This window comes from Malaya genurostris, chromosome 2, assembly GCF_030247185.1.
Source record: "Malaya genurostris strain Urasoe2022 chromosome 2, Malgen_1.1, whole genome shotgun sequence".
Classification (NCBI taxonomy): domain Eukaryota; kingdom Metazoa; phylum Arthropoda; class Insecta; order Diptera; family Culicidae; genus Malaya; species Malaya genurostris.
The window spans coordinates 28,859,594-28,874,381 of record NC_080571.1 but is presented as its reverse complement, the minus strand read 5'-3'; the positions used below and the strand labels follow the sequence as shown (position 1 = coordinate 28,874,381).

At 38.8% G+C, this 14,788-nt stretch overlaps 1 protein-coding gene across 1 annotated transcript in view; it reads right to left on the bottom strand.

The window, feature by feature from the left end:
• Nucleotides 1–14,788, bottom strand: part of LOC131431625 (latrophilin-like protein LAT-2) — a 255,932-nt gene that overhangs the window by 153,867 nt on the left and 87,277 nt on the right. The window contains exon 2 of the mRNA XM_058597451.1: nt 6,857–7,146. Within this exon, the coding sequence (XP_058453434.1) occupies nt 6,857–7,026 (170 nt within the window). The 5' untranslated portion in view covers nt 7,027–7,146. The remainder of the gene's footprint in view (nt 1–6,856; nt 7,147–14,788) is intronic.

Genomic DNA, 14,788 nt, shown 5'->3' with positions numbered 1-14,788 from the left:
GTCTTCCAAAGCTGGAATAGTTACTGGCTTATTTCTGTAGACTTTAGACTTGACGTAGCCCCACAAAAAATAGTCTAAAGGCGTCAAATCGCATGATCTTGGTGGCCAACTTACCGGTCCATTTCTTGAGATGAATTGTTCTCCGAAGTTTTCCCTCAAAATGGCCATAGAATCGCGAGCTGTGTGGCATGTAGCGCCATCTTGTTGAAACCACATGTCAACCAAGTTCAGTTCTTCCATTTTTGGCAACAAAAAGTTTGTTAGCATCGAACGATAGCGATCGCCATTCACTGTAACGTTGCGTCCAACAGCATCTTTGAAAAAATACGGTCCAATGATTCCACCAGCGTACAAACCACACCAAACAGTGCATTTTTCGGGATGCATGGGCAGTTCTTGAACGGCTTCTGGTTGCTCTTCACTCCAAATGCGGCAATTTTGCTTATTTACGTAGCCATTCAACCAGAAATGAGCCTCATCGCTGAACAAAATTTGTCGATAAAAAAGCGGACTTTCCGAATGGACCACCTAAGACGCAGCCGCGGTCAACATTTAAATGAAATTATCTTCAAAAAGTAAATGTCATGTACCAATCTAACGTTTAAAATAAAGAACCGATGAGATTTTGCAAATTTTATGCGTTTTATTGTTTAAAGAAGTTCTCAAGCTCTTAAAACATCACCCTGTATTATAGATCAATGAGAAATATGCTTTCGAAAATAATGCTGTAAGAATTTTGGAGTTCATTGGTGTTGGTGTTGATTAAGGTCATTATTAATTTTTCTCTGCTTAAAAAACTGCATGAAAAAGATGCTCGAAAAAACTTCTAGAAAAATTTCTCGAAAAATCTGCACCTTGAAAAAATTTCTCGGAAAAACTGTTTGATAATTGCTCAAAGTATAACTGCCCGAAAAGTTCGTCGAAAAAAATGTTTCAAAAACGGCACGAAAGCTGCTCAAAGCACTGTTCGTACTAAAAATGCGGGAGAAATTGCTCGGAAAGATACTATAAAATAAGTTTGACTTAAGAGTCATCCGGACTGCTGGGAAGCACTGATCAGAATACTGTTCGATAAAAACTCATCGAGGAAATTGTTCGAAAAACAACTGTTAGAATGAATCTGCTCGAAAAAACTGCTCAAAACGGCTTGAAATAAAGGCTTGAAAACTGCTTAAAAGCTACTTTGAAAATTGCTCGGGGAAATGCTTTAACAATTACTTATAGCTGTTCGGAAAATTTAATGAAAAACTGCCCCAAAATTAGCTCGAAAAACTACTCGAGGGAGCCTCTCGAGAATACGCTCGAAAAATTAGTTCGAAAGAACTGCTCGAGGATTCGCTTGAAAAACCACTCAATCATTTTCATCAACAAATTGCACGGAAGAAATTGTAATTACTGCAGTAACTGTTTGAAAAATGCTCGAAAATCGGTTCGGAAAACATTACTTGAGAAAAACCACTCAATAAAATTGCATGAAGAGTTGCTCGAATCTACAAGATAGAGCTGTACGTCACTATCCGAAAAACTGCTCGAAAAATAAACTGCTGAAAAAACTGATCGAAAAGCTCCATGTAAATAAGCTCAAAAATTGCTCACGAAGCTAGAGAAAACTTCACGGAAATCGGTCAAACAAGATTGCTCGGAAGTTCGCTTGAAAAAACTGCTCGAAAATCTGATTGAATAAGTTGCTTGAAAAACTACTTGAAACCCTAAACCCTGAGCGAATACCTGCCCCAAAAAATGGTCGAGAAAACCTACTCTAAAAACTACCAAAAACTGTATGAAAATACTGCTCATAAATCAGCTCGGAAAACTACTCGAAAGAACCTCTCGAGAAGCCGCTCGTAAAATCTGTTCGAAAAACTGCTCGAGGATTCGCTTGAAAGACTACTCAATCATTTTCATACAAAAAAAATGCTCGAAAGGAACAGTAGTTACTCGAGAAACTACTCAAGAAACTGCATGATCTAACTGCTCGAGAATGGGTTCGGAAAAAACTTCGGGAGAATGGGTTCGGGATGAAACCTCTCAATAAAATTGCAAGGAAAATGCTCATTAAACTGCTCGGAAAGTTGCTTGGAACTGCAAGATCTGAAGAACGTCAGACTATACGAAAAACTTTTAAAATAAGCTCAAGAAGCTCAAGAAAACTGCTCGAAGAACTGCACAAAAATTTGCTAGAGAAAAATTATCGAAAATTCGTTTAAAAAAACTGCACGAAAAAACTGCTCGAAAATACGATTGAATAAGTTGCTCACAAAATTACTTGAAATCCCTAATCCAAAAATTGCTTGATAACCCTGAGCGAATAACTGCTTCAAAAATGTTCGGAAAAATCTACTCTTGAAACTACTCAAAAACTGTATGAAAGTGCTGCTCAAAAACGTTTATGGAAATAATGCTGAAAAACTGTGTTTGAATGCTTGCCGAAAAAAGTACTGCTCGAAAAAAATTGTTCGAAAATTACACAACTAACTATTTTGAAGAGCTGATAGATTTACTATTTAACTGCATTACGAAAAACTGCACAAAAAACTAGCCAAAACATTGAACGAGGAATCTGCTCGAAATAATTGCATAAAAATCTACTCGAAAAAACTGCTAGAAACATTACTCTGAAAATGCTCGCAATCTCATTCGAAATATACTCGAAAAAGCTATTTGAAAAGCCGATTGAAAAACTGCTTTACAAACTTTTCGAAAGAACTACTCGAAAAACAACGTGAATAAGCGGCAAATAAAAACTGCTCGAAAATCTGCTAGGAAAAAAATACTTGAAAACCCTGCTTGAAAAGATGCTGCTCGAAGGCTCGGAAAGCTACTTGAAAACTTTGCTTCCGCCGTTTTCCGCTAGGTGGCTGTACCGGCTGAGGCTGGTCAAAATACATAGATGATAATGCCTTTAAAGTGAGTGTGTACAGTACAGTGCCTAACGAATTGTCATCGCCGTTTCAGTGACAGTTGTTCTTGTTTTCTTATATTATTCACGCTCGAAAATGTCTGTTTATGTGCCCAATTCTCGCCATTTGCGAGAAGTTTTACTTTTCTGTTACAATTTGTAAAAAAAAAGCAGCTGAAGCACCTCAAATGCTCTCAGAAACTTACGGTGATGCTGCTTTGAGTAAAAGAACGTGTCGGGAGTGGTTTCAACGTTTTAGAAATGGTGATTTTGATGTCGAAGACAAACATGGTAGTGGAAGAGAAAAAACATTCAAAGATTGACAACTAGAAGCATTGCTTGATGAAGACCGGGTGGAACCATCACAGGAGATCGCTACCAAACGCAACTGATGCGCCTTATTCGTGCGCTTAGAGAAAAGCGGCCACAATATCAAAAGCGACATGATAAAGTCATTCTCCAACACGACAATGCTCGGCCTCACGTCGCAAAAGTGGTCCAAAAGTACCTGGAAACGCTGAAATAGAAAGTCTTGCCCCACTCGCCGTATTCCCCACATGTTGCCCCTTCTGACTTCCACCTATTCCGTTCAATGGCACACGGCCTGGCAGATCAACATTTTCAATCCTTCGAAGAGTTGGAAAAATGGATTGCTTTATGGATAGCGTCAAAAGTGGACTCCTTTTTTCGAGCCGGGATCCGAAAATTGACGGGAATATGGGAGAAAGTTTTCGCTAGCGACGGACAATAAAAGCAAAGTTGTACACCTAATACTCTCAAACAACTCGAAAAAACTGCTGCCAAAATAACTCTAAGAAACCGCTCGAAAACTGTTTATCAAATAGCTCTAGATTTTTTAGAAACCTGCTGCATAAAACTGTTCAAAGTGTTCGAAAAAGTCACTTTCTGCTGAAAAACTGCTCGTAAATACTTCTCAATATCTTTAGCAAAAACACTTCTGATAAAAACTACTAAAAAAACTATACGAAAAACTCGAAACCTTATCACAAAATTGCTCAAAAAACTGATGAGAAAACTACAAAAAAAAATACTGCCCAAATAAACTGCTCGAAATTAAACTTTGTAAGACTGATCGACAAACTGCTTGAAAACTACTTCGAATATTGATCGGAAAACTGCTATAAATTATTCATCAAAACTGCAGGAATAACTGCCCGAAAAGTCTATTCAAAAAACTACTAGAAAATGTGCTTGAAGAACTTCTTGAAATAAGTCATTCAAATCAGTTAAAAAAGTAACCAGAGAATACCTTAGATAAAAAACAGCCAGAGAATACCTAGCCACTTAAAATCTGCTCGTACAACGGGTCGGAAGAAACTGCTTAAAAGACTGCATGAGAGATTGTTCAAGAAACAGCTCGGAAGCTCGACAAAACTGCCTAAAACTGCTAAAAAACTGTTCGAAAAACTGACCGAAAAATTACTCGAAATAAAAACGAAAAAAATTTTTTTAAAAGAAATGCTCGAAAGAAATGTTTCAACGCTTGATAAATTGCTCAAAAACTGCTTGCAAAAATCAGCCGAAGAAACAACTTGAAAATGACACTCGAGAAACGGCTTAAAAACCCCAGCTCTAAAACTCATTTGAAAAAATTTATCGAAATACTGTCTGGAAAATTACTTGAGAAACAATTCGAAAATCCTACTCGAAAAATTGCTCGAAACAAGAGTTTGAAAAACTGCTCGAAAAATTGCACGAAAAATTGCTTGAAAAACTGCTAAGGAGTGTATCAAAAATAGCTATCCACAAATATTTCTTTCGAATTCTGATAAAAAACGATATTTTAATCAAACTAAAAATTGATCCTTTATTGTACGAGGTTAAACTTGAGCATAATGGAAACCGAATGAAATTTACGTTATTCCTTCACGAATTTTCGAACTTTTGATCGAACGCTCTTAATCAAGTTCCGGACAAGTGTTGCATCGCATTTTTGGACGCTTGAGCTCAAATGTTTTTGAACTCCTGCATGTTCCCAGCTGCCTTACCAGTCCTCTTGAAGACCCTCTTCACGATTGCCCAGTAACGTTCGATGGGTGAAAGCTGAGGGCAATTTGGTGGATTGATATTTTCCTCCATGAAATTTATACCCTTTTCCGCAAGCCAATTGAGAGTGGTTTTGGCATAGTGAGCCGACGCTAAATCCGGCCAAAATAGTGGAGGTGTACTAAGCTTCTTATATAAAGGCAGCACTCTCTTCTGGAGACACTCATATCGATAGATTTCTGCATTTATAGTTCCGGTAGTGTAAAAAATGGCTGACATCAAACCACAGGAACATATTGCTTGTCATACCAGTTCTTTTGGACCGAATTTCTCCACTTGAATCGACCTGTCCACATCGCTCACATCCTCCCCAACGACGACAGTAACGACAGTGTGGAACTTGAAGGGTTTTCGAGTCCTCCTTTACATCAAAACGCAAGCATCCGGACACTGCAAAAGACGCAAATACAATTTCCGGGCCCTTGTTGCTGCTCATTTCTTCGGTTCTACATTTTGTTTCGAGATTTTCTGCTTCTTGTAGGTCTTCAGGTGATTTCGCCTTTTGATACGCTGGATCATTCCAACACTCGTTTCTGCTTTTTTTTGTCAAATCACGTAATGACATTGATTTGTTCTTCTTGATTAGAGATACCACTTTCTGGTCCAGTTTCGGGTTGGAAGAACCGGGTTTTCTGCCTCTTCATGGTAGCTCACCCAAAGAATAGTGTGCCCCAAACTCATTAATGATGGTTTTAACACTGACATGATGAATTCCAAATCACTTCGCCAATTTTCTCACATCATCCTGTGATCTGAGCATAAAAAAACCATCACAAATACATGCGTGCAACACAAATGTTTTTGGATAGCTTATTTTCGATACACTCTTTAGAGTAATTATTTGAAAAACTTGAGGAATTGTTCGAATAACTGCAAGAATTACTCAAAGAGCTTTCTGAAAGTTTCCAAAATTAGTTGACTCCAAAGCCTGACCATTATCTGTATGGGTTCATTCACCGCATTCTGAATTCGCACCTCTCTACTGAGAACAAGAACGTAGTCCTATGTCAAAAATATCTCGTTTGGCAAGCCATCTGTCCGTGCGGAGCGATCTGCTAACCATTCATTTCAACCGAGAAAATCAACGGCAACTTTTTAAAGCCGCATTCTTAAAATATCTATCTGTGGTACGATTTGGCATCTTGCCATTACTCAACAGTGATCAATGTGGCTCGAGACAATAATGCTCCAAATTGTTAAGAGCTTCAACGAATCGAGTTATTGTTGGTAATAATAGGGGTGGATTTTCGGAAAACGGTGCGAGAGTTCGGTTCAAAAATTCAAAGAAAAAAAAACAGAGGGGAGAAGTTTGTTCAAAGCTTGATGACAGGACAGATTTTCACGAAACAGAAGCAAACATTTCAAATTTCGTACTGAATTCGAACAAAAAACTCGTTTTATTATTCGTTTTTCGCTTGAATTAATTTACGAAGCCGTAGTCCGTGGTCCGTTTCTGAGTACAGAGTGGAATTGTGTCGATGAGTATTTATGATTCGATATTTTCAATGAATCATGTGCCGGTTCAAGCACCAGAAACATTTTCGTAGAATTATCAAAACCAGCAACGCTGGGGAATCCGATTCACATATTTTCTTTTCAACCCGAACCAACGGTCAACTCGGATCCGGAACATCCAGTGCCGATAAAATACGCAACGGTTCTGTTCATAATACGATCAAAGATATCAAAACGGAAAATCACGGTCGCTACGCATTACCACAGGCAAGCGGAAATCCATTGAATTCCCATCAATGGTAATCACGTGCGGAATGGCACTGAATATTCACAAAACTTCATAGTTTTTCCCTTCCTTTGAACTCGGAACATATTGCATCACAGCACAATCAGAACGCCACCCCCCCGTCCCGTCCCTTTCTTTTTGTTACTCACCTGTACGTGATAAAAGCGAACGCCAGCCCCACCAAACTGACGGAGCTTCCCAGCACAACTCCAAGCGCTATCAGTCCGCCCTGGGAGCCCCAAGTCGTGCTCAGCGTTCCGTACGATACGTTGGCACCCGGCGGGAATCCATGGATGTGGCCGGTGTACAGCGTTTCCATGCTGTTGATGGTTCTGCTCCTGGCACCGATGATGTTGATGATGATGATGATGACGACGTTGTTGATATGTGTTCTGGGACCGTATCCTGAATGAGCAACACGCGTTTTTTTGTTTTGGTCCTACAGGGGAAGAGAGAAACAAAGTGCAAAAATGAATGACAAATTAACTGATTTGCATCAGGTTGCTTTGTTTCGTCTAGTTTTGCTAGTGTCAAATTTCGTGCAGAGTACACCTATAATTGTGGAGCGGGTTGCTATGAGTTAAATACTTTTTACACAATCTGTCACAGTTACGGTTGACAGCACAGCATGACCGGTTATAGTTGGTGAAAATTTCACCTACCTTCAAGCTACTAATAGAATTTGATGTATCGGAAAAGTCGTGCTCGTTAACTTTGATAACTAGGAGTTATAATTTAAACTAATTTCGAATTTACCCTACCGAACTAGAATGAAAATTAGTCCCATACGGTCATGGGCTGTCCGTGACTTCATTGTGGCATCCATGCGATGGGTAGAAAGTTCCTGACCCGGGGGGAAATCACCGGGGAACGTGAAGTTTAATTGAGTTTTATGAGTTCCAGCTTTGTTTGAAATCAGAAACTCACGCATTCTTTTTTTTTTTGTTAGCAGTTGCTATGCCGTGATCCCCTGCTGCCATCGCAGTTTTGATGTGAATATGAAATATTCCGCTAGAGTAGCTTTTCGAGAAAACTTTGTTATTTATTTTAAAATTGAGTTGGAAATTGTTTTTTTTTGCTAGCACACTTATGCTGAGTGCTCTATTATAACACACTTCTCCGGGAATGTTGAATCGAGTGGCAAATTTATACTGCTCATAAAATTGCGACACACACACACACACACACCGTCGTCATATCACTAAAATGTTGCCACTTTCATGTGGTACCTCAACAAACCACAGCTGAACGCTCCCGTTCCATGTGGGGTAATTTTATTGCGTTTCAAGCCAAACAATGTCTACTTTGCCAAGAGTACCGGAAGCAAACACTTTGGAGTTCTTTTCTTCGGCGAAAGCTTTTCGAGCAAACCCAGGAAGGAAGAAGCGAGCGAATTCAGCAGCCTCCGTCAATCTTCGGAGCAACGAAGTTTTCAGCGCCATTTTACTTACCATCCGTATGTATGGCGTTTCTTGACATAAGCGTGTAGACCGACGAAAAGCCGGGACAGACAATGCCTCCGGAATGGCGATGAAGACGAGGAAGAGAAAGAGTGGGTGTGTGTGTGTGCATCTGCTAAAAAGTGCTTTTCCGAAGAATAAAAAGAAAGCGCTTCCACTTGAAAGTCATCATGTGAAAACCCAACTCCACAGTCGGTTTCTTCTGACGTTCGTTCCGGGAACAAATGGATTTATCTCGTTGTTATGGTTTTGTGCAATCGAAATTGCACCACACCACACACCCTCACATCGCTCCGAAAGTTCATTCTCTCGATCTTCTGTCCCTGTTTTTTTTTGCGAAGGTGCCTTCGAGCGATGTTGACGTGATTTACTGAATGAAATTTTTCGTTCACTTCTTCGGTTTTTTTCGGTACCTTGGTGCAGTGAACCTGCATTGCAGTCGGGGATTGCACTCCGGCAAAAGCACAAGGCGAAATCAAAGGATTGCGACTGTTCCGGTGCGGCACGAGATTTGACTATGAAATGGAGCTGCTATTCAACGTTCAAAATGTTCCAAATGCTTACTAAATTCCAACCAAGCTAGGGATATTGTACCAATAGTCGTCTCATTTGAAGAGTCGCCACAGTATTTTGCCGATTACTCGACTTTCAATCAAAGAAATATGATAAAATCGGATACAGTATGTTTGCTTCGGCTCTTAGAAGCAATACCTAAAAAAAGATAAGTTCTAAAAATGTAGTTCGAGAAAGAGACATCACATTCTACTCTAACTACTATAAAATATTATTTTATATCACTTTCCCTACTGGCTATTTCGGATGAGTTCTCACTAGCGAAACACACTTGTTGAAAGTTTATAACTGAAAGAGGACCTGCCTCTATTTATTGATGTTTTTATATTGTGTATTGATCGACTTTTCGATCAATACACACTAATCACAATACGTGCAATTAGATTTGATTTTTTCGAACATGTAATCAACATTTGGAGAAGTGTTACATAACAACTACTACTTTTGACTACTGGAACTGTTACCTTAATCGAATATATTTCAATATTGAAAAATTTTGTTCTATCCCAGTAGGCTTGTATTAAATTCCAATTGTATTGAATGGCGAACATGGTAACTTGTGCGTCTTTAGTGCTGAGTCAAATTGTGATAAATTTTGTGTGAAATAGGTAGCTTTTTGTGAAATTTTTTTCAACTAAGCAAGTGACTAGTTGTGCTTTAAACAGATAAGTAGAAAGTGTTTTGTAAATACTTCTATTTTGTGCTGTAAATTGTGTCAATAATCGCCGTGCGGCGATCGCTCAAACAAAGCGGCGTCGTACCGTGGTATATTGAATGCATTGTCTATTGTTTTTGCATGGTTCACTTTGCTTTGATTTCTCCCCCAGCTGTGTGTCGGGCCGGTTTGGTTTATGCATGAATGATGGGTGAATGTGTGAAGTGTAATGAAAAAATAACCATATCGGATATTAGAATTGCATGTTCAGTTTGCGAGAATGGCTATCACCAGCGCTGTACTGGGCTTACGAGAGCCATGGCCGGTTGGGTTTCAGATACACCGGCGCTTTTGTTTAAATGTGCTGATTGCTTGGAAGGTGCCGCGATGGCTAATGTGATGCCAAAGGATGATGTTCTTTCGCTCATTAGTGATGTGAAGAAGGAGATGGAAAAATTCAAATCCATCACTGATTCGTTTGCTGGTGTGCGGGAGAGCATCGAGGCACACATTAATATCGCGATAGAAAGGGGAATCGATAGACTGATCAGATCTTCCAATGATGCTCTGGAAAGTAAAATGGCCTGCTTAGAAAACAGTGTGGCCAGAAAGTTGGACGATTTGAAAAGTTTGTTGATTTTGAATAATCAGCAAAATAATAATGATTTGGTTGTAATGAATAGAAAGAAAATTGTTGCAAATAGGAAGACTCATTCGGAGTCGGATGGAAATCCCAGACGAAAGAGAAAAGTTATTTCAAATACTGATGATGAACCGCTTGATAATAATATTGTTAATGAAGGTAACGACGAAGTATTTGATAGAAACAACAAAAAGTCATACGCGGACGTTCTATCTGGGAAATTTTCTAGAAAAAGAACGAAAAGCAATAGAAATCGTAAGACTCGCTCGGTTATTATGATCAAACCTGTCGAGTCTTCGCAAACGAGCGATGACACGAGAAAGGTTTTGAAGGGTAGGTTAGATCCAAGAACACATAAAATTAGTAATTTTAAAAATGGTAAAGATGGCTCGATTATTGTTGAGTGCGCAGCAGGAGAGGACATTCAATCAGTGAAAGAAAACATTGAAAGTAATTTAGGAACTGAATACAATGCTGTTATACCCAAGCCCGGGAAACCAAAACTGAAAATAGTGGGGATGAGTGATCGATATTCCTCTGATGTATTTATTGACCTATTGAAAAGTCAAAATCAGGAAATTTCGATTGAAGATGTAAAAGTTGTTGCTGACTTTGAGAATCCACGCTTCAAATATAACAAATATAGTGTTATAATTGAGGTTAATAAGAATACTTATTCCAGCTTGATGGCAGCCGGCAAGGTTTGCGTCGGCTGGGATAGGTGTTCGGTTTTCGAGTCGTTTAACGTATTGCGCTGTTTCAGGTGTGGTGAGTTTGGTCACAAGAGCACCGAATGTTTAAACAGTGAAAATTGTTCCAAATGTAATTCCGCACATAGAACATCTGAGTGTTCTTCAACTGAATTCAAATGCGTTAATTGTCTGAAAATGAACAAAGAAAGGAAATTGAATTTAGACATTCACCATCCAGCATTTAGTAAGCAGTGTCCTGTATATCTGAGATTGCTTGAAACGAAAAGGAACAACATTATGTCAATGGAATAGCAACTAATCAGTGAGAGGCATTCAGATATTTTGTATTTGAACATGGCCGGTTTGTCTTCTAATTATGTCGCATTGCGTCATCTTATAGAGGATAGACATCCTTCATTGGTTTTGCTCTCAGAAACACATATTGTTGATTCTGACGCTTTCGATCAGTTCAGTGTTCCGGGTTACACTGTTGCTTTTTGTTTGTCCCATTCCAGGCACACGGGTGGAGTTGCAATTTACGCCAGAGAATCAATTAAATTCAGCATTCAATCAAACGAAGCAGTTGGAAATAATTGGTTCTTGGGTATATCAGTTGAAAGAGGCATGCAGATGGGAAATTATGGAGTTGTTTACCACTCTCCAAGCTCAAGCGATCGCCAGTTTCTGGAAATTCTAGAAAACTGGTGGGAGAATTTCGTAGATTTTGGTAAACTAAATATTATTACTGGAGATTTTAATATCGATTGGCTCAGTGATCAAGGTTCGACTCAATTGAAACAGTTAGCAGAATTCTTCAATTTGAGGCAAACTGTGAATGAATTTACAAGAATTTCGAGATACAGTAAAACATTGATAGATCACGTGTATTCCAATTTCGAGGGTGTTTATTCAAATGTGGAATCCGATTGCAAGATTTCAGATCATGAAACAATTGCAATTTCCGTAACGAGTAGCTCTAGAAATAAGGAAGATACGGTGAAAATCAAGTGTTCAAAGCAAACCCTATCGGTGAAAACTATTCAAAGCAAACCCTATCTCGACTTGTATCAAGAAGCTTGGGTTGTACACAGTTGACTGGAAATTTGGATCACAGGGCATCTGTTCTTACTGACATATTGAAAAAGTGTACTAATGAATTAGTAACTGAAAAGTATGTTAGTTTGAACAGCTCGAGTAGTTGGTACTCAATAGACCTCTTACGGTTAAAACGGGAGAGGGATAAACAGTACAAGAGATTCTGTAGAACTAACAATGATAGTCACTGGAGTAGATATACACAAGCACGAAATATTTATTCACGGGCCCTGAAGAAGACTAGATGTGAATGCATACAGAGGAAGATCGATCAAAATCAACAAAACAGCAGAGAGTTATGGAAAATTCTCAAACAGTTGATCAAGCCTACACATAGTGCATCGAAAAGCATAACTTTTGATGGTATAGAAGAACACACAGAACAAATTATATCTGAAAAGTTCAACAGTTATTTCATAAATAGTGTTCAGCAGATCAATCAAAGTATTGAATTGGTAGGTGAACCTGTTGAAATAACACAGCCGATGAATAACTATTGTAGACTTGATGAATTTCAACCAATCACTTTTGAACAATTGAAAAATATTTGTTTTAATTTGGGAAAATCGACGGGTATTGACAATGTTAACTCAAAAGTGATACAGGATTGCTTTCATGTTATCGGACACGATCTACTGGATCTGGTAAATGAATCGTTGTACACGGGGCACGTGCGAAAAGTGTGGAAAGAATCTCTGGTGGTTCCTATCCCCAAGGTTACTGGAACGGATAAAGCCGAGGAGTACCGTCCCATTAACATGTTGCACACGCTGGAAAAAATTCTGGAACTTATTGTTAAAGATCAGCTGATTAACTATTTGAACTCTAACAGTTTGCTAATACCGGAACAATCGGGATATCGTAAGGGTCACTCTTGTGAAACCGCTTTGAACCTAGTATTGGCAAAATGGAAGGAGAAAATCGAAGCCAAAGAGAGTATTTTTGCTGTGTTCTTGGATCTGAAGAGAGCCTTTGAAACAATTTCAAGACCTTTATTGTTGCAGACATTGCGGCGTTTTGGCATCGGGGGAATGGCACATGAATGGTTTGAAAACTATTTATGTGGTAGATCTCAAAAGACTGTTTTTAACGATGTAATGTCTAGTTCCCTCGGCAATTCACTTGGTGTGCCTCAGGGAATTGTGTTAGGTCCTATTCTATTTATTATTTATGATATGAAGCGAGTTTTACGTTTCTGTGATATAAATTTGTTTGCTGATGATACGGTTCTGTTCATTACGGCTAAAGATTTCAATGAAGCTGTTGCACATTTAAACGAGGATCTAAGTTCGCTGGTTCGATGGTTAAAATTTAAGCAACTGAAACTAAACGTCGCGAAAACTAAATATATGGTTATTTCTTCTGTTAGCACCGGTCATGACGCCAATGTGGAAATTGATGGTGAAACTATTGATCGCGTTAGAGAAATGAAGTATCTTGGAGTCATAATTGATGAAAAGTTAACATTCAAATCTCATATCAATAACGTCATCAAGAAGATTGCCAAAAAGTATGGTGTATTATGTCGTTTGAAAAATGACTTAACGACCCATAGTAAGATTCTTTTGTATAAAACAGTCATTTCACCACACATTGACTTTTGCCCATCCATTCTGTTTCTTGCTAATAACACACAAATCTTGAGATTACAGCGACTGCAAAATAAGATCATGCGATTAATTCTAAAATGTAGTAGATATACCTCGTCAGATTTTCTACTCAACGCATTACAATGGCTTTCAGTGAAACAGAGAATTTACTACTTAACCATGGTATTTATTTTCAAGATATTAAATGGCATGCTGCCTCGATATTTGTGTGATCGAATTGAAAGAGGAACTGATTTGCATAGGTACAATACTAGAAACGCATCTTATGCTAGAACACCAAGCTTTCTGTTAGCCAGATCGCAAAACTCATTGTTGTACAAGGGAATAAGTTTTTTCAATTCGATGCCAAGAGAAATCGAACGCGCGGCGACATTGGTGGAGTTCAAAAGGTTATGTATTTCACACATAAAGTCCGCTTTGTAAGCAAATATTTAGTTAGTTAGTTCAAATTTTTTAGATTTTTTTTTTTTTTACGTATTACGAAGATTGCATTTTCTTTTTCTTTTTATATATTATTGTGAGACGAATTAAGTTACTATGTTCGGTATGATGATGATGGATTTTTAGTTTGTTTGAGAGTTAAAAATAATGAGCAGTCTACAAACGTTTGAGCCTCGCGCGCGAAGCCGGTAGTGACTATTTGGAAAGCGAACAGGACTGGCCGAAGAGCCTTAGCATTCAGTGTGTTAAGTTTGCTCTTGACCTTGATCGCAAGGTTTGATTAGTAATTTAAGGAATTGATTCGGGAGATTAATTGGGATCGACAGTTGTTGATGGAATTGGGCTTGGCTCTGCTCATCCGCAGTCTCGTTACTCCATCGTAGCTGATGTGTGTAGCGATGAACTGGTCCGGCGGGAGGGGCCAGGTGAATTACTGTCTGATACTGGTAAAGATATCGGGTTCGATTCCTGATGTGATCAAGGATCTTCCCGGGTTGGAAATTTTCTTGATTAACCCTGGATAGTAAATCCGAAATATTTGAATGTTATTTTGTGGTCAGTCGTTCTTTTGAAGAAGAATCAATACCTGCTAGATTAATCAGATCGTTTTGTTTTGTTTACTGGTTAAGATATATGCAAAATATTAATTATCATTTAGATAACTCGTTCTGCTCACACCTTTGTAGGGGTATGAGGTGGGACCATCATCATCATCATCATTAAGCTAGATCTCTGGTTCCAGACTAAGGGCGAATCAAGAGTAAGGTTGCTGTCAGACTGCAAGCGTTACGCGAAGCGTGCAGATGCGCGTGCGAGCAAGCACGTCAGAGTAAATGCGGTGCGCAACTAGCGACGCGAAGAGATGCGAGTACCGTTCATTCAATTCTAGCAAAAATATTACACGAACATGAC